The 25,359-nt window shown below is 37.9% G+C and overlaps 1 protein-coding gene across 1 annotated transcript in view; it reads left to right on the forward strand.

Moving 5' to 3' along the window:
* LOC119877705 (elongation factor Ts, mitochondrial-like) overlaps positions 1–3,777 on the forward strand; it is a 44,777-nt gene extending 41,000 nt beyond the window's left edge. The window contains exon 2 of the mRNA XM_038579227.1: positions 3,091–3,777. Within this exon, the coding sequence (XP_038435155.1) occupies positions 3,091–3,609 (519 nt within the window). The 3' untranslated portion in view covers positions 3,610–3,777. The remainder of the gene's footprint in view (positions 1–3,090) is intronic.
* The last annotated feature ends 21,582 nt before the right edge of the window (positions 3,778–25,359 follow it).

The following is a 25,359-nucleotide window of genomic DNA, read 5'->3' on the forward strand; positions in this document are numbered from 1 at the left end:
CTGTCACCCAGTCACCCCCACCCCCCGCCCACCTCCCCTTCCACTACCCCTTGTTCATTTCCCAGAGTTAGGTGTCTCTCATGTTCTGTCACCCTCTATGATAGTTCCCACTCATTTCCTCTCCTTTCCCCTTTATTCCTTTTCACTATTTTTATATTCTCCAAATGAATGAGGCCATATAATGTTTGTCCTTCTCTGATTGACTTATTTCACTCAGCATAATACCCTCCAGTTCTATCCATGTTGAAGCAAATGTGGGGTATTCGTCGTTTCTAATGGCTGAGGAATATTCCATTGTATACATAAACCACATCTTCCTTATCCATTCATCTTTCGATGGACACCGAGGCTCCTTCCACAGAGTGGCTAGTGTGGACATTGGTGCTATAAACATTGAGGTGCAGGTGTCTCGGCATTTCACTGCATCTGTATCTTTGGGGTAAATCCCCAGCAGTGCAATTGCTGGGTCATAGGGCAGGTCTATTTTTAACTCTTTGAGGAACCTCCACACAGTTTTCCAGAGTGGCTGCACCAGTTCACATTCCCACCAACAGTGCAAGAGGGTTCCCCTTTCTACACATCCTCTCCAACATTTGTTGTTTCCTGTCTTGTTAATTTTCCCCATTCTCACTGGTGTGAGGTGGTATCTCATTGTGGTTTTGATGTGTATTTCCCTGATGGCAAGGGATGCGGAACATTTTCTCTGTGCTTGTTGGCCATGTCTATGTCTTCCTCTGTGAGATTTCTTTTCATGTCTTTTGCCCATTTCATGATTGGATTGTTTGTTTCTTGGGTGTTGAGCTTAAAAAGTTCTTTATAAAAAAAAAGTTCTTTATAGATCTTGGATACTAGCCCTTTATCAGATACGTCATTTGCAAATATCTTCTCCCATTCTGTAGGTTGTCTTTGAGTTTTGTTGACTGTATCCTTTGCTGTGCAAAAGCTTCTTATCTTGATGAAGTCCCAATAGTTCCTTTTTTCTTTTGTTTCTTTTGCCTTCGTGGATGTATCTTGCAAGAAGTTACTATGGCTGAGTTCAAAAAGGGTGTTGCCTGTGTTCTCCTCTAGGATTTTGATGGAATCTTGTCTCACATTTAGATCTTTCATCCATTTTGAGTTTATCTTTGTGTATGGTGTAAGAGAATGGTCTAGTTTCATTCTTCTGCATGTGGATGTCCCATTTTCCCAGCACCATTTATTGAAGATACTGTCCTTTTTCCACTGGATAGTCCTTCCTGCTTTGTCAAAGATGAGTTGACCATAAGAGTTGAGGGCCCATTTCTGGATTCTCCCTTCTGTTCTATTGATCTATGTGTCTGTTTTTGTGCCAGTACCACACTGTCTTGATGACCACAGCTTTGTAGTACAACCTGAAATCTGGCATTGTGATGCTCCCGGCTTTGGGATTATTTCAATAATCTTTTTCAATATTTTCAATATTTCCTTTTTCAATATTCTCCTGACTATTCAGGGTCTTTTCTGATTCCACACAAATCTTAAGATGATTTGTTCCAACTCTCTGAAGAAAGTCCATGGTATTTTGATTGGGATTGCATTAAATGTGTAAATTGCCCTGGGTAGCATTGACATTTTCACAATGTTAATTCTTCTAATCCATGAGCACGGAATATTTTTTCCATCTCTTTGTGTCTTCCTCAATCTCTTTCAGAAGTGTTCTGTACTTTTTAGGGTATAGATCCTTTACCTCTTTGGTTAGGCTTATTCCTAGGTATCTTATGCTTTTGGGTGCAATTGTAAAAGGGATTGACTCCTGAATTTCTCTTTCTTCAGTTTCGTGGTTAGTGTATAGAAATGCCATTGATTTCTGGGCATTGATTTTGTATCCTGCCACACTGCTGAATTGCTGTATGAGTTCTGACAATCTTGGGGTGGAGTCTTTTGGGTTTTCTAGGTACAGTATCATGTCATCTGTGAAGAGGGAAAGTTTGACTTCTTCTTTGCCAATTTTCTTTTATTTCTTTTTGTTGCCTGATTGCTGAGGCTAGGGTTTCTAGTACTATGTTGGATAGCAGTGGTGAGAGTGGACATCCTTGTCATGTTCTTGATCTTAGAGGAAAGGCTCTCAGTTTTTCCCCACTGAGAATGATATTTGCTGTGGGCTTTTGACAGATGGCTTTAAGATGCTGAGGAATGTTCCTTCTGTGCCTACACTCTGAAGAGTTTTGATCAGGAATGGATGCTGTATTTTGTCAAATGCTTTTTCTGCATCTTGAGGGGACATATCGTTCTTGTTTTTTCTCTTGTGGATATGATCAATCACATTGATTGCTTTATGAGTGTTGAAGCAGCCTTGCATTCTGGGGACAAATCCCACTTGGTCATGGTGAATAATCTTCTTAATGTACTGTTGGATCCTATGGTCTAGTATCTTGTTGAGAATTTTTGCATCTGTGTTCATCAGGGATATTGATGAATTATTGATATAATTCTCCTTTTTGGTGGGGTCTTTGTCTGGGTTTGGAATTAAGTGATCCTGGCCTCATAAAACGAGTTTGGAAGTATTCTGTCCCTTTCTACCTTTCGGAACAGCTTTAGTAGAATCGATATTGTTTCTTCTTTAAACGTTTGATAGAATTCCCCTGGGAAGCCATCTGGCCCTGGACTTTTGTGTCGTGGGAGGTTTGGTGACTGCTTCAGTTTCCTCCCTGGTTATTGGCCTGTTCAGGTTTTCTATTTCTTCCTGTTCCAATTTTGGTAGTTTTTGGCTTTCCAGAAATGTGTCCATTTCTTCTAGATTGCTTAATTTATTGGTGTATAGCTGCTCATAGTATTTTAAAAATTGTTTGTACTCCTTGGTATTGGTTGTGATCTCTCCTTTTTCATTCGTTATTTTGATTAGAGTCTTTTTTCTTTTGTTTTTAATAAGGCTGACTAATGGTTTATCAATTATTAATTCTTTCAAAGAACCAACTCCTGGTTTTGTTGATCTGTTCTATGGTTCTTCTGGTCTCTATTTCATTGGGTTCTGCTTGAATCTTTAACTCTCTTCTTCTGCTTGGTGTAGTTTTATTTGCTGTTCTTTCTTAGTATGGAGGTTTCTTAAAAAACTAAAAATAGAAATATTTTTAGGATCAACTCTCCACGTACAGTAAAGGCTTCTTGAATTCCTCTGAGCTCTCTGAACTTCCAGCTGGGCCTGAGAAAGAAGGCTGCCTCAAGGATCAGCTAGCCTTAGCAATAGGGAAACTGGGAGAAAACATGACTTGTAAACGAGCTGCATGGGTGAAGGTGCCAGCTGGGTTCTATGTTGGCTCCTATGTCCATGGAGCAATGCACAGCCCCTCCCTCCACAACCTGGAGCTCGGGAAGTACGGGGCCCTGGTGGTCTGCGAGACATCTGAGCGCAAAGCAAGCCTGGAAGACCTTGGCCGCCGCCTTGGGCAGCATGTGGTGGGCATGGCCCCTCTCTCTGTTGGCTCTTTGGATGATGAGCCTGGGGGAGAGGCAGAAACCAAGATGCTGTCCCAGCCATACTTTCTGGATCCCTCCATCACATTGGGAAAGTATGTGCAGCCTCAAGGGGTGTCCGTAGTAGATTTTGTGTGGTTTGAATGTGGAGAAGGTGAAGAGGCAGCAGAAACCGAATAGGTTCCGGAGACTTGGCCCAGGAGATGTTTATTCTTGGCTCTGGACATCATTCCGAGAAGTTATTTCCTCAGCCTCTACAAACCCAGAATTTGTTTTTCATTGGAGTTTATAATGCAATGATATCCTCAGTGGGAAGAGTCATTAAATAAAATTGCTATATAATAAAAAGAGAAGAGAAGAAATGGGTAGGAAATATCAGAAAGGGAGACAGAACATGAAAGACTCCTAACTCTGGGAAACGAACTAGGGGTGGTGGAAGGGGAGGTGGGCAGGGGGTTGGGGGTGACTGGGTGACGGGCACTGAGGTGGGCACTTGACGGGATGAGCACTGGGTGTTATTCTATATGTTGACAAATTGAACACCAATAAAAATAAATTTATTAAAAAAAGACAAAAAACATTTAACATATTTGGTATATCTATTATACTGTATTCTTACAATAAAGTAAGCTACAGAAAAAATATGATTAAAAATCAGAGAAAATACATTTACAGTACTGTACTGTATTTATTGGAAAAAAAGTAATCCATGTATTATAAGGATATTTGTGTAGTTCAAACCCCTTTAATTTTGTTTTTGCTCTGCACCCTTCTACAAGGCTCTCTTATCCATGGCTCTCCCTTGTAGTATTCAGTGCCTCCTTGTATTTTACTCTTCCCAACAGAATTAAAACAGATTTCAGTCATACAAAATCCTGTATTTCAGGCAAGATCTGATACATTAATTCAGTCTAAGATATTAATGATGAATCTAACTTAATATGCTATATACAACCAAGTCTATTATTAACAAATAAAAACTTCTAAGGCCAAGTAAATTCATCTCAGGTGCTTGAATTAGTGGCCCTGTGGCAGGCCTTTTAAGATATCTTCTTTTGATAGCCTAAGTCATTTCCTATTTTGGCCATATTTATTGGTAAGTTAGCTTTGTAATAGAAGTCAGATTCTTAGCTTCAGGATTAATCTCTGCCCATTAGATATTTCTCAAGCTGGGAGCTTTTCCCTACTAACACCAAAACCTCCTTTTTCAAACACGTCATCTTGTTTTGCCAAATGGTTCATCTAATATTTCCCCAGAACGGTTTTAAATCAGCAGTTCTACTGAACATTTTTTGACTCCTGGAAACTGACATTACTGCATTTCACTGCCTGTTAAATAGGCCTATTAGCTGAACATTAGCAACTTTTCTCCCTTACTTGCTTTGTCAGGGAAAATTAGACCGAGAAATGATCGAAATATAATGCCTATGGCCAACCGTGTCCTGGCTGAATTTTCCATGGTGATAACCAGTAACTCATGAATGTGGCATAGTTTAAAGACTTCCAAGGAAATTTCCTCATCTAATCTTCTGGAGGAGTGGGTTGTGCCTTGGAGAGAAAAGATTTAACAAATTATCATTTCTTATGTGGTTGCTCTGTTGATCTTCTTCCTTCCTTCAAAGGAATGAACCAGACATAGGTTCTGACATGGTGGGTTGGTTTAAGGAAGCTGATTTTGCTGGTAACAGAGTGGCTAGGTATGGAAAGCTTAGAAAATAATCAGCAGTGTCCTGGGAAGCACTGAAATTCAGAAATAGATAAGTGGACTCCTTATCACATGGGGAGCAAAGCCAAGAACGTTCAGAGCCAGTTTTACATTGTAAAATGTAACTTACATTGGGTAAGAAGTTTAAAAAAAAAAAAAGATAGGGAAAAGCCAAGAAAATTCATCTGACTGGAGGTGAAAGGACAAATACTTGTTTTCCACTAACTGTTGGTTTGTGATTTAACATCATTTAATTAGCCAGGACTAAATTGTGTATGACCTTAAATGTATTCTTGGAGAAATCCTCAAATTTCTCCAAATGTAACTGTATAACTGTGTGTGTGTGTGTGTGTGTGTATGCACATGCACGCATGTGCATGTGCAGTGTGCAGGCGCAAGCACATTAACATATGCGTGCTAAGGGGGGGTGCCATGATAGTAGTGGAGATATGAGACTGGGTGAAAATAAATAACCTCAAAGTTACTTTATTTCAACCAGACTTTTCTGCAGGATTCTAAAAAAAGAAATAGAGATTTTTTTTTTTACTTAGAAAAGGTCATATCAATTAATAAAATAATAGCTTTGGGGTGCCTGGGTGGCTCAGTCTATTAGGCATCCAATTCTTGATTTTGGCTCATGTCATTATCTCAGGGTTGTGAGGTCAAGCCCTTCATTGGGTTGAGCATTCAGTGGGGAGTCTACTTGAGATTCTGTCTCTCTCGAGACCTCTGCCCTTGCCTGCCATATGTGCGTGTTCTTTCTCTTTGTTTCCCTTTCCTGCTCCCAAATTAAAAAAAAAAAAAAAAACTTAAAAAAATTGCTTTAGACCAAAGTCTTGCTTATTTATGAAGAGATATAATGGTCAAATAGCCTATCTTTGCATCCTGATTAGTTGCATGAAAATAAGTGGGGAAAATGGCCAATTCTCAAAATCACAACCTCCAGTATGATAAAAACCAGAAAAGAAGCAATTAACCCAGAAAACAAACATTTAAAACTTACATAGAAATTGTCAGTGATAGCTTAGGTTGAAGTCATTCCAATGTCAATTCATTTAACAATTGTTCACAAATTAAGCAGTTTATAGTATGTAGCAAATGTCCAGGGAGAAATCTGGTCTTTTTGATTGATTGAGGCATTACAGAAATTTCTAATTTAGGATTTTAGAGATGCAGGGATTTGAATGGTTACCAATATAAGAATGATCTGTCCTACTTCTCAGCCACTTAGCTGTTAGTTTGACTCTTGAACTGAAGGGGATTATATTTTTTTGTGAAATGAATCATTCCACTGTTGAACAGTTCAAAAAAATCATGAAGTAGATGTTCCTCTTAATTTCTTTGCATCTGTAAATTTGGCCCCTGGAGAGGAATTGTGATAGCAGCAGCCAGGACACTGAATCAGCAGTCACAAGTTGGGGCTAATATTCTAGCTCTTCCATTCACTAGCTTTGCTCCCTTGTAACCCTTCATTACCTTTTATCTGTTTCCTCCTGAATGAAAATTGGAATAAAAACCCATTTTTAGCCTAGGGGACTGTTATGAGGTTTTAAGAAATACCACAAAAGTGGCTTGAAAATCAGCAAATGTTAAACACAGTGTTCTTGCTCATGCTAACAGACTTACATAAAATTAAACCTACAGTGCATTTCATACATCCACAATGAGACTGATTTTAGTAAGCTAGTGATCATAAGATTATGTTCTAAAGGCTCAGGAATTGCCCAATGCATGAACAGTTTAGGGTTTTGGTATGGTTTAATTACAAGCTCAAAAATCTATAATTTGCAGAATTTTGCCCTTTTTTCTCCCCTCTCTTTAATGTATTGGATGCCTGGGTAGCTCAGTTGGTTCAGCATCTGACTCTTGATTTTGGTTCAGGTCATGATCTCAGGTCTTGAGATTAAGCTCTGCATTGGACTCCATGCTCAGCAAGGAGTCTGCTTGAGATTCTCTCCCTTCCCCTCCCCTCATTCACTCTTTCTAAAATAAGTAAATCTTAAAAAAAATTAATGTATTATTTGCCAATTTCTACTTACCTGGCAGTACCTTTAATCTCCATGACCTCTGAAAGTTAAGGGTACAAACTTTTAATTATAAGATGAATAAGTTCTGGTAGTCTATTAACTAGCATGATGATTATAGTTAACAATATTGCATTGTGTCCCTGAAATTTACTTAGATAGTGGATCTTAGATGTTCTCACCACACATTCTCAAATAGCAACTATGTGAGTTGATAGAGGTGTTAATTAGCTTGATTGTGGTAATCATTTCACCATATGTATGATATATATATATATATAAACTCATCATGTCTAGATACCAAATATGTAGTTTTTATTTGTCAATTATACATTAATATGGCCAAGGAGGGGGAAGTAACTCTACTGTTAGATCTACTGTATAACAGATTCATCATTTTTAAAAGAATCGGACCTTTTATTTTGTAAGTTTGGGATTTCAGAATCATTTTAAAGCCAAAGTTCAATTAGGTGGGAAAGTACAAGAGAGGATCAAGTTTTAATAGCTAAAATAATTTCAATGTTCATCGGAAAATTTTTCTTCTAGATTAAAACGAATAAAATAGGGATTGTGCTGCTTTGCCTTCTCTGTGACTTCTGAAAACTTGGTACTAAGAGACCAATAGTTAAAGGGAATATTAAAAGAAAAAATGTTCACATAGTGTTTGCCTTATCCATATCACTTAACTGAAATCTTCAGTCTGATATTATCAGTCAGAGAAATGACTTAGTATCTCTCACTGGCCAGTGATGATACCTGACTGGATGTGGCTGCTTCTGTGACTCAGGTGCCTTCTCTCTGCCTGTTTTTAACACAGGTATTCTCTCCAAGGTGGGGAGAAGTGAATAGCGTTGGTCTAATATGGAGATGGACCAGGAAACTGATCACATAGGAAATTATAAGGTAAATGATTGTTTTGAAGGGTGTTATGGTCTATATCCATGGATACAGTATTTACAAATACTTAATCTCTTTAAATCCCATTAGTATTATAGAATTAGACTCAGAGGACTTGACAGACTTGGACTGAGCAAGGAAGTGGCAGATCTGGGTCCCAAACTCAGGTCTTGGGACCTCCAAATCTCCAACTCCGCTGACTCCACTGTTGACAAACACATACTGCATTATGATATAGCTCACATTGCTGTTAATAACAAATAATAAATAAAAATCTTTGGCATTATTTAGTTGTTCTTATTAATGGTCTCCCAAACTTGAGTGTAACAACCATGCTTGATATTTATTTTTTCCAAAGCACCTAACATGCTCCCTTATTAAAAAAAAAAAAAGTTAAAGAAAATGCTAAAATAGTTGTCATTAAATCATAGTTAATATTTAGCTTACTGTCATCAGTTGCTATTTAACAGATCATAATATATGCATTTTGACAGATAGCAGAGGTATAAATCCAAAGCAGGGAACGTGGAGGGAAATAAATACACAGTTCTGGGAATTATGAACTTAAATTCCTAAGGGGAGCTGAGATTGGGCTCCTGCAGGAACCCCTGAAGAAGAAAGACCAGGCTAATGGTATGAGGGTATGTAAGACAGGAGTTAAACTTTTACAGCATTTTACCATTTGGCCAGTAGACCTTAATTAAGCACAGAGAAGAATTTCAGGGGAACTGACGGACAGAGTCTTTTTGAGGATCTTGTCACGCTGATCTTGTTACTTGCTCTCCATGAGCACTTTTTGCTGCCACATCTTTGACTTAGGGGATGTCGCTCTGGTTTTACCAGATGAGACACCTCTCTTCTTCCTTTCATCTCCTCTTTCCTTCCCTCTCTTTCTCTCTAGAGTGAAAATGGCTATAGTCTGTAATGTGTATCTAATTATAAAAATAATATTTAGAAATCATGGAAAATAAAACCAAATTAAAAAATTAAAGAAAATAAAACACTCTCTTAAATGAATTTTAAGAAATAACCTCCTTTCATATACATGGCTTTTCAAACTTTTTATATGTATAAATGCACACAGTGTAAAATATAATACTGCTTTATCAACCTCTGTGTTAACTTATTAGCATTGCTTCTAATAGCTGTGGAAGACACCATGGCATGCTACAGCCCATATATGAAACTAATTAGTTGTTAGTGGGCATTTAGTTTTTGTAATGAACATCTTCATACATTTTTGTTAATTTGTTTGATTTTCAATGGATAAATTCATACAAATGTAATTTCTGGGTCAAGAGAAATGCAAATTTTGAAGGCTTTTCAAACGTATTTTTAAAAATCTTGAGAAGTCTGTTAACAGGAGCATCTTTCTATTATCTCCAATATAGTTTTTTATCAAATTTCTTAATCGTTTCGTATGAGTCCAAAAGAATAGTTCAATTAGCATTTACTTAATTACTAGTAAAGTTGATTATTTTGAAAGTAGAGATGGGACATATTTTATATTTTTATTTCTTTTGTGAATTTTCTATTCATGTTCTTGCTGTGGTATTTTTTTCCTGATTGGAAATATACTATATAAATACTTATGGCTGGATACTATTTTAAGATAGAAACTTCATTTTGTTTATCTTGCATTCTCTTGCCACTTCTCCACCTAAACACCCTCCATTCTGTCCTCTCTCCATTTAAGCAGGTGCATGACTGTGCTCTATTGCCTTAGTGGAGGGGGGAGATTTGAGGTATAGAAAACAGAAGTAACCTCTAAGAAATTCTAATTTACCTTCCATCTCCCCCACCTCAAACCCTTAGACTCATTGAGGAGTACAAGATTTGAAAAAACTGGCTAAGTGCCCAGAAGAAGTGGGAAGGAGTTTTCTCCTAGACCAAAAAGCGATTCTTCTGTCTGGGGGAATTAGCAGTATTTGATTTGACAATCAACTGTTTATATCATATTTATGAGTGAATGTAACTAATTTTGGTAGACAAGTTTACAAGAAGCAGGTCTTTTATTGAGAATCTTCCACATAAACACATCGCAGAAACATGTTATATTGTTCACAACCACTGCTATTATTTGTTTAACTTGCCCACCATGAAGTTAATTAAGGCAGGTGGTTGGTGGGAGATAGGGTGGTGTGTGGAAAGGACATTCTCAGGACATCAGAAAGGTGGATCCCTGGATGGCTCAGTGGTTTGGCGCCTGCCTTCGGCCCAGGGCGTGATCCTGGAGACCAGGGATCGAGTCCCGCGTCAGGCTCCCTCCATGGAGCCTGTTTCTCCCTCTGCCTGTGTCTCTGCCTCTCTCTCTCTCACTCTCTCTCTCTCTCTCTCTCTGTGTGTGTCTCTCTCTCGCGAATAAATAAATACAATCTTAAAAAAAAAAAAAAAGGTCATTTAAGATCTATTTCCATCTCTGTAACTGACTGACCTTGGACAATCATGGATCTTCTCAAAACTTTCCTGTGTGAGATAACCAGTAACACCATTAGGAGAATATCAATTCAGATTCCTGTCTCTTATCGGACATTGATTGAGTGCCTGCTATACCAGTCACTGTTGTAAGCACAGAAGCTTTAAGAAAGAAAGAAACCACTTCTTGGCTTTCAGAGAATGTAGACTTATACACTGGGGTTTAGAATACATTGTAAAACTCATATTTTTATAGAATCTATATTTATATGCTTTATATGAAATATTTAGCATAATTTCACAGCAATATTATTCAATGCTCTATTTGAGATGTGAACAAAAAATTGTGGAACAAGAAAACCAATAACTGATTGTTAATGGATTATATTATCTCTCTAAAACAAATGGTTTAGTACTACTTGATCTTCTTTTTTGAAAAATGATTCTTATTCAGTGCTTGGTGATCTAACCTGCAGACAGTTTCTGTTCAGAAAATCAGGACAGCAAAGGGAACCTCAAGTTGAGGACAAGTATCTGCCCATAATTTACTATTAGATAGCTCAAATGAGAGGGAAAAAGTAATTGTAAATGATAAAATGAGAGTTTTGTTGGACTTCCTCATATTTAACCTTATAATTTAGAATCTTTTTACTTTGAATGACCCATGGTGGGGGCACCAAAGGGCTTTACCCAGCCATGCTGACTTTAGGTACCCTGATTTAGGTGGCAGCTTGACTATTGAAGGGTTGGCTACTCTGAGGTACAGATCATTCCATGAGCTTCTCTTGTACTTATTGGGCATTTTGTTCATGCATTCCCACTATAAAACTAGCAAATGTGGACAAAGAAGAGAAAACCAAACAAGCCCAATTTGGAAATTGCTAGCAAGAGTTTTGTGGCAGAAGGCTGTTCAAATGAGGTCTTTCCTTGGCACCCCCTCTATATGCATACAAGTATTTAAGAGTTGGCCTTATATCTAAAGTTCATTTGGGAACCTTCATGCCATTAGAATTATGGTCAACGTCTCCAGTCTCCCCATTTTCAAATTGAGAGTCTAAATAAATTAAGATTTTTCAAAAGCCATCTCCTTTGTCAAGGTTCGCTAATCCTCTATTAGAAAAGTTGAAATCGGCAAGTTTGGTGACTTACATGCATTTGAAAAATCAATTAAAAAAAAGAAGTACCTACTGCCAGCCACGGCAACTGCAGACGAGTTGAAATCCTTTCAATTTCTCTTGCTATTCAAAATGGGTCTCTAGTGTTTTTGCACTTTAGCCAAAAGCTTTTAGGCTTAGTATAAAGCCTTCTGAGTGACAAAATAAAATGTATGTGCATTTTCCCATCACATATCTTCAAGCCAGATTTTCCATGTTTAAAAAGAAAATAATAAAAATAAAAGACTTAAGAAGGTCCTGGTCACATGCAGTCAAAATAGCATTTTACTCAGTTAACATTGTTTAAGCTGAATATATGACTGATGCTAGGTTACCCATGTAGTTTCTTATATTCAGCATCAAAAGTGATTCAACAGTCTGCATTAGCTTGAATACTCTTTTTAGCAAATGTAGAGTTTTAAGAAAATTTCTAGGGACTGTGGCATTTTTAAGATTTATGCTCATTGTATCATACAGTATTAGATTTTTATTCCTTGAAGGATGGTGCTTAACTCTGTTTTTTTACTACAAAAGGAAGACAGGCAGGCTTAGATCAAGTTTGTGCCTCTGCATCAGTGGGGTTGGGGCAGTGGGGTGATAGGTGACCGGAACAAGAAATAACTGCTGTGCCCAAGGTCATGTAGCACCAAGCACATATTGCATACCTTATTTAATCTTTATGATAGGCTTACAGATGGTGGCATTACTCTTCTTTCACAGACAGAACACTAAAGATTAAAACTGTTACGTTACTCACAAAGATCATATAGCAAACACACAACTACGTATATGATCCCAAGTTGAGTCTACTCAGAAGCCTAAGTGCTCCATGCTGCCCATAGTGGGAGCTCAGAAAAAAAGGAAATTCCTCTCCCTGCTGCATCCCTCACAGAATGGCCATCTGATTATTCTGGTAGCTTACTGGAATGTGTGCCAGATTTAGATCAGAGGAACTTGGTCTAGGTCTAGTAGGACTTCGCATCTGCTTGGTTCAGTGCTGGGGTTTGAGAAGGTGAGGTCAGTCATCATGTTGCCTTCAAGCATTAAGAGTGAGGTCAGCTCTTTCTCTTAAGCTTTAATATTAGGACTTGCCTGCTCAAAGATCATTTCAGGATCATTTCAGGACTTGTTTTCTCTGGGAAAGGACTTGGTAAATGGTAAAGCATTTTGTTGCTATAAGGATTGCTTTTTAAAAACTGATAGTCTCATATATTTTCCTCTGCTTTAAGGCATGGAAGACATTTAAGTTATAATGTTAAATGGAAGTGGTAAATCTACTGAGCCACCAATGACCTCAACGATCACGTACAATCCATTGTGAGATTAGTTTCCTGGTCATCTACTTCAGGCTCAATGAGAATTCATAGGGGATAGCATAGGTTTTCATTGCTTTTTTAGTATGTTTGCATTAAGAATACTCATGAAAAAAAATTTAGAAATAAATTTTGGAATTAAAAATAAATTGTCATTATATAAACAATTATCAATACTTATATTTGGATGATGTATTTCAGAGAAGCCTTCTATTTGTCTCTTCTCTCCCTGGCAAGTAGGCATTTGTGTGTGTGTGTGTGTGTGTGTGTGTGTGAGAGAGAGAGAATATTTAATAGGGGTTATTTAATATATACAGCTTTATATTCTGCTGATTTCACATAATGGTATATTGAATTTTTCTATGTTGAGATTCTTTTATCTTTCATAGCTGTATAACAGTCCCATAATTTTGGACTTAGATTATTTCCATTTTTTTTACAACTCTAAATGATGTTTAGTGAATATTTAATGTTTCTGATGACCAAAAATTCTGATGATCTCTTTAGGGTAGACTTCTTGGAATAGGTGAAAGGATAGCTTTTCAAAGGCTCTTGATGCGTAATGCCTAGGTTCACTCTAGAAAATTGATACTAGTTAATACTGTCACCAGTTGTCTCTGAAAATAGAAGTTTCACTTTATCCTTGCTTACACTAAATATTTTTGCAAGCTCAATATTTTTAATAGATTACATAGACATAAAATTACATTTCAACAAATTAATTAGCACAAACAACATAGGGTGACCAAATAATTACAAAAACTGCCCATAGTTCACTGAAAGTACACATATAGTGATTAATATGGAGAATCACTATTATATCTCCAACTTTTTGCCATTCCACTATAACAACTCAGCAAAAAGTTACCGATAAAGTCTGATGCCCTACATTAAAGGCTATACAAACACTGTCTTATTGAATTTTATCATTGTGTTAAATCATAGCTGAACTGGTGGCTAACATGTTGCTGCTTATTAGGTTTGATTTGTAATTCTTTGATTTTAGTGATAGGAGCATTTTTAATACACTTATTGGCCCTTTCTTCTCAAAAGACAGCATTGTGCAGTGGTCAAGAGGATCATCTTTGGAGTCAGTCAGCCAGGTTTGAATCTTGGTTACTTAGTGGGTATTTAACCTGTAACAAGTGATTTAAACTTTCTGTTCTTTATTATTCATTCTCACATAAAAAATGAAGGTGCTATTAATAGTGTGTATCTCATAAAATTGATTCATATGAGTATTTGGTATATCAACCCGAGTGCATATAAGAATGTTTGGCATGCATATCATATAATACACAAGAATAGTAGTTTTTAACAAAAGGTAACTTGATTTTGCAGTATTCTTTTCCCCTATTGTAAGTTAAAAAAAAACATTAATAAGAACATTAGCTTTATAGTTTGTGGTTTTCCTTCTTTTGGGGAGCAGACAGTAAAAGTGAGACTCAGAAATGGCACAGAAAAACTTGTCTTCTTTCTCTTTCTGCCCTGGTCAGCCTAGATATCACCTTTTATCACTGGTATACTAGATAGTGCAATGGAAAGAGTCTAGGACAACAAAGGTAATTGAGTATGTACATGTAATGAATTCAGCTATGTGTACATACATCCAGGGTATCTCAGGGCACCCAAAGTATTGGTGTGCTCTTCTGAAAGACCTCACCCTTTGTGTAGACGAAGGATGAAACTCCTTCACAGTTTACTTAAGGTGATGGGGTTAATGTAAGTCAGACTGCAAGACTTAATGATTTTGGCTTGTCAGTCCACTTCTGAGATTGGGATCTAATAATTCATCATGCTGTGCAATTCCCATATGGAATGGTTGCTGGGCAACCAGACTGTGATTTGGTAGAAATAGTAGGCAATTTTTCGAATCATGATCCCACTTGACCATTTTCACTAACATATTTACAGTTCATCACATTCTCTTCCATTTGGTTTTCTGGCAGTCTAAAGCCAATATTCTCCAACTAAAAATACTTTCAAGTCTAATGAAATTTCCATTTCTCACACTTGTTCATTTTCATCAGCACAATTCCTAATGGGTTGCCAAGACATGTTTTCTTCCTTTCACTGAAGTTATAACCATAACTTTACTTAAATTCTGAACTAGAATTAAAGCTTCATGAAGATCTAGAGGCCAGCCCTATAGATGGCTTATAAATGCCCTAAAGCATTCATTTCTAAGCTGCATGTAAGTTTTGTTGTGATGTTGATATAGGCAGTGGTACGATGAACTAGGAAATCAGTCATCCTTTGATTAATTCCACAGAAGTCACCTCCTTTGTTCAATCACCATTCCACAGATATTTTTTTAAAATTTTATCCATTTGTGGGGATCCCTGGGTGGCTCAGCGGTTTAGTGCCTGCCTTTGGCCCAGGGTGTGATCCTGGAGTCCCAGGATCGAGTCCCATGTCGGGCTACCTGCATGGAGCCTGCTTCTCCCTCTGCCTGTGTCTCTCCCTCTCTCTCTCTCTCTGTCTCTCATGAATGAATAAATAAAACCTTAATTTTTTTTTTTATCTATTTGAGAGGATGCATGCACACACACAGGAGAGGGGAGGAGGGGCAGAGGGAGAGGGAGAAGCAGACTCACCACTGAGCAGGGCTCAATCCCAGGACCCCAGAATCATGACCTCAGCTGAAAGCAGATGCTTAACTGACTGAGCCACCTAGGTGTGTCCTTCCACAAATATATTATTTCTTTTTCTTTGTAAAATTTTATTTATTCATTCAAGACCAAGAGAGAGAGTGTGTGTGTGAGCAGGGATAGAGGAAGAAGGAGGAGGAGCAGACTCCCCACTGAGCCGAGAGTGAGATGTGGGGCTTGATCCCAGGACCCTGAGATCATGACCTGAGCCAAAGGCAGATGCTTAACCATCTGAGCCACCCATGCACCCTCACAGATATTTTCTAAGTGTCTGCTATGTAGCTAGCACTGCGCTAGGCTCTGAGAATTCAACTGTAAATATGACAGAGCCTCTGCCTTCAATTTTCTTGTTGTCAAGTGGAAGAGACATATGAGGGGAGCAACATTTATCATACAGAGGGACAAGTGTGATATAGCCCAAAAGGGGGGATAGTTAACCAAGATGTAGGAGGTCAGAGAAGAGTCAGAGTCACAATACAAAATGTGAAAGGTGAATTAACACAGAGATTAGAGAATGGAAAAGGATTTCAGGCAAAGGGTACACAGTGTACAAGACTGAAAGAGAATTCACAGTAGGATTGAGAATGTGCAAGTGGTTGATTATGGCTAGAGAATGATGGGAGCATGAGAAAATTCAGATGGATGGTGTCTGCATTTGGAGAGGGTGGTATTAAGTCTCTTCACTAAGGTTCTGTCTCACAACTTTAGTTTTCCATCCCACACAAAAAGAGAATGTTTTATGCAACTTGGTTACTGCCCTAAAATGTTAGGAACCGTATCCCATGAATAATAGGGTGCCATCATCATATGATCCAACTTATCCATATATGTTTTTTTGTATTCAAGATGGTAACTTTCTCCTTAGGTTAAAACATGGATTTTCCACATTTCAATTTATACCAAATTGATAAGTAAACACTTTCTGTTCATTATCTCCTAGCAGCTTCTTTCCCAATTGTGTACCCAAGGCATTTGGTATATCCAAGGTCTTGATTTTCTTCTGTTGCGCGGTATGATCCTATAGGTAGGCAAAACACCATAGGTGGTCCTCAATGAAAGTAATTGCCCACAAGATATATTAATGATGTTACCAGAAACAAAAGACTACCCTTCAGGGTATCAACCTGTACTATAAAAGCAACTGAAATTGATCAGTCTTCCTGGATATTCTCAATTTTCTGACTTGGGAGAAAATGTGTTCAAATGAGCACTGTACTTTTGAATGGGATTATTGCAGGGCTGAGGAAAGCAACATTTATGCTGATTCTTCTACTTATGCTGTGGTCACCCATATAGATTCCTCTCCTTCAGGTACAAGTGTGTGGAGAAACTTGCTTTCTATTAGCATATATATTTACATATAAATATAAATACATATAATATAGTGATATTATTAGCATATATATTTACATATACATATAAATACAGCATATAAATATTTACATATTTACTTTTCTGGTCTTCCAATCACCATGTTCAAGAGAGTTCTCTAAAAATCCATGTTTTGGAACAGCGTATTAGCTGGAGCAGTGATTTCTCCTTCATTTATCCTCAAAGCCACCTCTAATACCCTTGAGTTAAAGAGCAGAAATCAGTTCACAGAGGAGGAAAGCAGATGCTGTTACTTGACTCATTCAGGATAGCACAAGTTAGGGATGGTGCTGAACATAGAGCAAACTCACCAGGATTGCTGATTGAATGGCAATTCTATTTGACCAGACATTAGTACTTTGGTTTGCTTTCTGCAAATACTTTTAGAATGTGGACAGTTTTCCTTTAATTTGAGAAATCAGTTGTCTCAATGGTTAAAATTCCTATAATGATAGTGGCAAATATCATCACTTGCTTTGTGCTAGGCACCGTGCTTTGTTCTTTGCAGGTACCATATCATTTAATTCCCACCATTTACTAACTGTGAGCTAAATCTTACTATTCTTATTTTACAAATGAACTGATGACTGCCTACAGTAGTTGCATAACTTTGCTCAGGTCACAGAGCTAAGAATTCCAGAGACGTGTCCATCTCTTTCATAGCTTTATCCCTAGTGTTAGCACATAGTAGACATTCCTTGAATATATTTTAATAAATAGTCATGAGCTATGGAAATTGGAGAAAATTGTGGTACAATGAGAAGGTTTATGTCCTCCCCATCAGTCTGATCTTTCCTACAGAGATGCCTGGTACACTATTCCTCTTCCAAATCTGCTCATCCCTTTACTCTGTCTGATGACTGTTCTCAATGTCCCTCTGCCTACCTTTGGGTAGCTGATGTTATGTCTACACTATCTTTATTTGACCCACTGTCCTTTTCTTTTTTTACCCTGTTGCTCCCTCCGCCCGACCTCTATTTTGTTCTTCTTTCTCTTATCCAAGATCTTTTGTCTTACTCTCTTCATCTATTGGAACATAGACTTTGGAGGCAGAAGGTCCTGGATTCAAATCCCAACCTGTCTGTATCCTAGTGGTATCACTTTGTATTTAACCTCTCTTTAACTTGCCCAGATATCTACAAAGGTAACTCACAAGTACACAATCCACAAGCCTCTGAAAAAAATAAAATTAGTGTGTGGCAAATATTTTGATGATTACTGATGAACCATTTTTAGTGTGTATGATTTTTTAAATTCCACTTAGTATGATGAGTCATGTTTCACTGCAGACATTATAATTGGCCTCCCAAATGCTCTACCAGACCCCACTTTGTTATAGAACATGTGGCATATACGCACCTTATTATCTTTTAAAATCCAAACAACTCTGAATCTGGAACACATATGGCTTTCGAGTTTTGGATGAGGGATTGCATATCTGTATAGTTTTTTGTCAGGATTAGAAAATGAACTATTGGGACTTCATCAAGATAAGAAGCTTTTGCACAGCAAAAGATACAGTCAACAAAACTCAAAGACAACCTACAGAATGGGAGAAGATATTTGCAAATGATAAATCAGATAAAGGGCTAGTGTCCAAGATCTATAAAGAACTTCTTAAACTCAACACCAAAGAAACAAACAAGCCAATCATGAAATAGGCAAAAGACATGAAGAGAAATCTCACAGAGGAAGACATAGACATGGCCAACACGCACATGAGAAAATGCTCTGCATCACTTGCCATCAGGGAAATACAAATCAAAACCACAATGAGATACCACCTCACACCAGTGAGAATGGGGAAAATTAACAAAGCTGGAAACCACAAACGTTGGAGAGGATGAGGAGAAAGGGGAACCCTCCTGCACTGTTGGTGGGAATGTGAACTGGTGCAGCCACTCTGAAAAACTGTGTGGAGGTTCCTTAAAGAGTTAAAAATAGATCTTCCCTATGACCCAGCAATTGCACTCCTGGGGATTTACCCCAAAGATACGATGCAATGAAACGCCGGGACACCTGCACCCCGATGTTTCTAGCAGCAATGTCCACAGTAGCCAAACTGTGGAAAGAGCCTCGGTGTCCATCGAAGGATGAATGGATAAAGAAGATGTGGTCTATGATACAATGGAATATTCCTCAGCCATTAGAAACGACAAATACCCACCATGTGCTTCGACGTGGATGGAACTGGAGGGTATTATGCCGAGTGAAATAAGTCAATCGGAGAAGGACAAACATTATATGGTCTCATTGGTTTGGAGAATATAAAAAAATAGTGAAAGGGAATAAAGGGGAAAGGAGAAAAAATGAGTGGGAAATATCAGAAAGGGAGACAGAACATGACAGACTCCTAACCCTGGGAAACGAACTAGGGGTGGGGGAAGGGGAGGTGGGTGGGGGGTGGGGGTGACTGGGTGACGGGCACTGAGGGGGGCCCTTGACGGGATGAGCACTGGGTGTTATTCTATATGTTGGCAAATTGAACACCAATAAAAAATAAATTTATAAAAAAAAAGAAAAAAAAGAAAAAAAAAAAAGAAACACCAAGTAGTATGTCTAAGTCATAAAATAAGGGAAGCTAAAATTTGAAACTGGATCTGTATAACTTCAAAAGAATTACTTCTATTCTTTTGGCGATCTGAAAATAATTTTTGCTGATCTATTAAAAAAAAGAAACTCTATAGCTTAACACATTGGCACATGGTAGGCACTTGGTAAATTGTGGCACTTAATTCCAAAAAGTCTCTTGTAAATTTATATTTTTACATTTTTCCTCCTATGTTGAACACAGAGTGTTATGCATGTGTAATAAAGCAGAGCAAGACAAAAGCCTTGAATTGCAGCTTTTAAAAAATCCTTCTAAAATTATTTTTAGTTCACTCATGACTATTGTTATGCTGTCTTTAGCAGTTTACTAAGCTACTATCTTCATTAATGCCCCCCCTACACCTAAAAATTATTTTCCAGGCTTGATCTAATATCTGCCTACCATTTCAGAAACAGTTTGGTCACAGAGAAGACATGCAATGTGTTTAATTAGACTTGAATTCTCTGCCCTGGGAAATTGCTCTGCAGAAGCGGGGCTTGCTTTAAACATAACTCAGTATTTTCAAGTAGAAAGCTAAGCGCTACAGCTCATCTGGAAGAAATTACACATAATGGCATCAAGTTCACTAGCAGTAATAGGAAATGTGATGTCCTCCGGTGGGTGATAAAATGGGATAAATGCAAGACCATGCTGCCTCTTGGAATAATTGCTGTGACTATGCATTATGTATTGTGAAGTTATAAAAGACGAAAAAGTAAACTTTATTATTGGTGTTAAAGAAGCAAAAAAGAAAAGGAAATGTGCATAAAAGACCACAGCTGCTATGACCAAATGTACCGAAAAATTGCCTGCATTTCTTTCTGAAAAACAACTAGAACTATCCTTTGAGGGGCACACTTACTCTCCTCCCAGCCATAATTGCAGTAACAACCCCCTTCAGTGTGTCTGAGTTTTATCTTCCTGAGCAGTCCTAAATTTCAGACTGGAGGCTGTATCCTGACCTCAGAACACCTGGGAAACCCATCTCGAATGCTGCTCTGGCACCCAGCTTTGTGCCAGACATGGGAGGAAGGCATTTGCGGGAGATGAAACCTTATCAGCAGGATAATTTCCACCTCTGATGAAAACCCAAACTCAATCACTAGCCAGGCAGTGTTTCCCTCCTCTGAAACCTACAGTCTGTGTGCCAGTCTCACAGAAGTCACTCAATTCCAGTGACCACAGAAGGGCCGCTGCTGTAAACACCTTCATAATCAAGATACTTGTTGCTTGAAACAGACCGTTAAAGCCTAGAACTCAACTCTGTCATGCTTGGAGGAAAAATGCTTCCATAGTGCTTCCTACATTTAATCAAAAGAAACAAATCAAAGATTATACTTTGTTGTTAATGCATCCATTCCAAGCACAGCAGCAACATTTCCATCAAATTTTTATGTTGGCCCTCCAAATGATATTACCTAAAAACAGTTCATAAAACGTCTGACTAGAAGGATGGAGCTAGATAAAGAAGTTAGAAAGAGCAAAGACGCCAAAATCTATTTAAGGTGAGGTGAACTAGATAGAAACTGTCTATAGATTGAGTAGCTTGTCAATGGATTCCATCTCTGTATCCTCACATGGTGGGGAGGGAGAAAGACAGAGGGAGGGAGTGAAGACAATTCTCAGTAGAGGCTAACCATGCTTGTATTTTGAGCTTGGCCTTCTAGTAGTCAGAATTATGAGAAAATAAATCTCTTGGTGAAGCCACCCCATCATTTGTTACAGCAGCCTGAGCAGATGAAGACAGGATTGAAATTAGGGTAAATCTGAAATTGAATCAGTTAACATGGACACTAAGGACCACCCCTACTGGATTGTGTTACTTAAATTTTTTAGTTGAATCTTTGAACAGCTGAACAAATGTGAGCAATCAGTTTTTTGCACAGACATAGTAACACTATGTTAAATCAAACCAACTGTGTTGCCCCTTTAGAGATCTAGTGACTGATAAAAGTTTACTTGGAAGATGCCAGAGATAATGGCATCCTAAAACAGGAATATTGGTAGTGTTATGTAGATATTAGATATACTTTAAGAGCAGGAATAAAGAGAAATCACACAATCACAGAATGTCACAATTAGAGCTAGAGCCTTCATTTTTGTCTACCATGGTGGCTTTCAACCCACACTTGAAGTTCATATTTTGGGGAAAGAGACATGGGCATTTTAGTTGACTCAAGATTAGTTTTGTGACGTGAGGCTCTCATTCTAGCTTTACCCAGAGTGTCAGTGGATTAATTTGTTTTACATATTGGGACTTTGCAAGACTTCATTTGAAGAAAATGTTCTCAAACTCTTTGATCTATATCAGCCTTTCATCTTGCTAATGAGGAAATTTCTGAAGTTAAAGAGACCACCTTCAAACAAAAAGTACATAGTTCTTTTCAGCTTCTCTGAAGAAATCAACCTTCCTGTTGCTTTTAGCATCAAGACCATGCTATGGCCTGCCTTCCTTCTATCTTCTGTTTTCTTCCCTCCTCATCAAAAGCCCATTGTCTTGTAAATGACATTAACTCAAGCAAACCCCTTCCACTCCCAACATGAGAGCCTAAACCAGAGGTTGGCAAAGGACAATCTGTGAGCCAAATCTGGCCCACTACATATATTTTGTAAATAAAGTTTTATTGGAACACAGCCACTCGTATGTGTTTATGTATTGTCTCTTTCATGCTATAACATTAGAACTGAATAGTTGCAATAGATACTGTATGGCCTACAAAACCTAAAATACTTACTATCTGGCCCTTTACAAGAAAAGTTTCCAACCTCTGGCCTAAACTATCCTAGCCTACTGGTTACTTAAACTTGAAAGCTACAGCTTGGAAGAAATTTGATTCTGATATTTTTCCTTCTTGCTTTGCCAAGTCCTTGATTAGGTGATCTTTTGTGATATACTTCACCAAAAGAAGAAGCCACGCACGTCTAGGCAACACTGAGAATCTTTCAGAAAGCACCAACAACATCTTGAAGCTATTTTTCTTTTTTGATGTGTCTTATTTCTTTGATTTACAGTCACTCATTCAACATCTTGAGAATTAGTCACCAAGGGTTCTTATTGTCTTTATTTTTTGGGATATATTCAGTTTGACAGTCTAAAAGGAACATTTGAAATAATTTTATATATAATTTTTAATCTGTTGTAAATTGGAATCCTTTTGCCTAGATCTTGCTATGCTTTGTAGGAACATAGTCAAATTTATTTCCTTTTACCCCATGCAAGCTTAAGCATACAGCTTCATCAATAAGGAGGGGGGCACAGAAATCGAGAGGCAGGAGGATATAGTGGTATGGACAAAGGCTTTAGAACTAAACAGAAATTATAATTCCTGGCCCAATACTCATTAGGTGTGTGTTTGGGGGCAAATGATTTAGCCCCCTGAAGCCTCAGTCTTCATCTATAAAGCAAGTTTAGTTCCTACCACATGGTGACATTATAAGGACTAAATGCAGCCATGTATGTGAAGCTCCTCCCCAGTATTTGGCACAGAGATGTTTTCCACATTTTAATTACCTTCCTTCCTTCACTTTCTTCTCTTCTATCAGGCCTCTTTAATTACCAACATTTTAGAATATAGAAATCTGTTAGTACTTGGGACAGTAAATATTATGTGAAACAGTTGTTGGTGAAAGAGTAGGTTTAGCTAGCTCATGGTTATAGAGTCACCAAAGCCTGTTTCTTAACCCTGACAAGATTCAGAGACCTCAATTCAGCCACTAGATGGATCAAGTCCTGAAGTCCAGGCAGGCCACTACTATGGTATGAGTCACTTTCTATGTATATGTCATGTAGCGTTGTGTTTCACATGTGTAAATTGAGCAGGAGAATTGAGACAGTATATGTGTTCTTGCAAGGGCCCGAATTATGTGGCTTATTGCCTCAATATTTTAAGTGAATGTGTTTTTAGTAAAAATGTCCCAGAATAATTATTTTTCATTTTCACTAAGTCATACACAGTCATTGTAATTTAATTGGATAATTTGTAATTAGATACAATTTGAGCTTCTATTTGTGGCTTACTTAGGAATGACATGGATTTTTTATGACTTTATTATCTCTGAGTTACCACTTTTTTTTCCTCTATAAGTTTATTAGCCATTCCTGAGAAGAGAGGAACAGAGAGGGATGGGAGGGAGGAAACAAATACAGTCTTACTGGCCCTGGCTCAATTCTGATAGCAACCTTACTCTATTGCTTTCTAATGCAAGATTTGTGCTTCCACAGTGATTCATCAGAATCGAAACAATTTAGCTGTACTTTGGTGACTTGGGTCTTAGGAGTAGGAAAAGAGTAATTATTTTAAAAGCTACAAAAAGGGCAGCCTGGGTGGCTCAGTGGTTTAGCGCCTTGCCTTCAGCCCAGGGAGTGATCCTGGAGACCCGGGATGGGGATCCAGTCCCACATCGGGCTCCCTGGATGAAGCCTGCTTCTCCCTCTGCCTGTGTCCCTGCCTCTCTCTCTGTGTCTCTCATAAATAAATAAATAAAATATTTAAAAAAATATATAAATACATACATACATACATACATACATACATACATACTACTAAAAGAGCCAATATCCATTTAAATTAAATAAATATGGTTTGCATGCTCTCTTGAGTTACATTTAGCGTAAGAAATGACAGTAGAAAGCTGCTTTGTTATTTATCCAAACACATATAAAGCCAAAATCTTAGGGGCTTTAGTCTTTAACAATTGAAATGAGTACAGTTAAAGTTAGACATGGCAACTTTCCTAAAATTATTTACCCAATTTACTTTATAATTGCCTCAATGTCTTCCATGTGTCCTAAATTAAATGTCTTTTGCCTCATTTTTCGTACATACTCCATCTGAAGTTGATTTTGATAGAAAAATCCCATTCAGTTGTGTGTGGACCACCAGAGGTCTTGGGTAACTGGGAGAGAATGGCTATGGCCAATTTTGCTTGCCTTTTGGATAAGACAAAAATAACACAGCTGTAGATGTTCTTCAAATGGACTGTCTCAGCAGCCCTGGGAGATAGTGGAACTCTGTAGAGTCAATCAGTGTTGCATGGATAGAGTGGAATTGACAATTGCCTTCTATCTAGGAGACTCTTGAGATCCACCTTCCTCAGCAGACTGTTCATCGTGCAGTGTATTTGTTATTTGGAACTCAGCTACATCCTAGGTCAGCCAATGCTCTGAAACTGAGGTCTGTGGGTACTGGCTCCAGATTCTTTATAACAGATACCTAAACATTGGTGCTTGTTAATTAACTTGGAATTTTTACCCCTGATTTTTCTTCTGACTTAGCAATTGAAGTATGTCTTTAATGCTATCAAATGCTGCAATTAGCTTTGGTATATCTTGTATCCATTAAATTGTGCCTCAGTTTTCAAAATCCATTAGTAGTTATTATATGACAGTGTTTCTCTGATTGAACTTGGAGACAAGACAAATTTCAAGGAGATGCAGAGACCAGAACTAGCTATTGGCTAACACATTATTATCTCTTCTCTCTTCCTGGGTGTTTGAGGTCTAGAGAAATAGATGGGTTTGTTAGGCTGGCACCCTAGCTAGGTATTTGGGTATAGTTCTAAGCACCCACAGGCAGTATATGTGCAGCTGAAAAGTAATTGACTGAGATAGAGTTCTGTGGAGTTTCCTGGTCAGTAGTGAGAGATACTTAGTCTGGAACTGGGTAACTATTTTTAGAATGTTAGCTGGTATATAACAAATAAGCTCCCAAATTGCAGTGGGTTAACACAATAAAAAGTTTATTTCTCACTAATTTAGCAGCCCGATGTCTTTGTTTCACAGGTGGCCTTCCATGTAATTATTCAGGGAC

Source organism: Canis lupus, chromosome 28 (genome assembly GCF_011100685.1).
Source record: "Canis lupus familiaris isolate Mischka breed German Shepherd chromosome 28, alternate assembly UU_Cfam_GSD_1.0, whole genome shotgun sequence".
In the NCBI taxonomy this organism is placed as follows: Eukaryota; Metazoa; Chordata; class Mammalia; order Carnivora; family Canidae; genus Canis; species Canis lupus.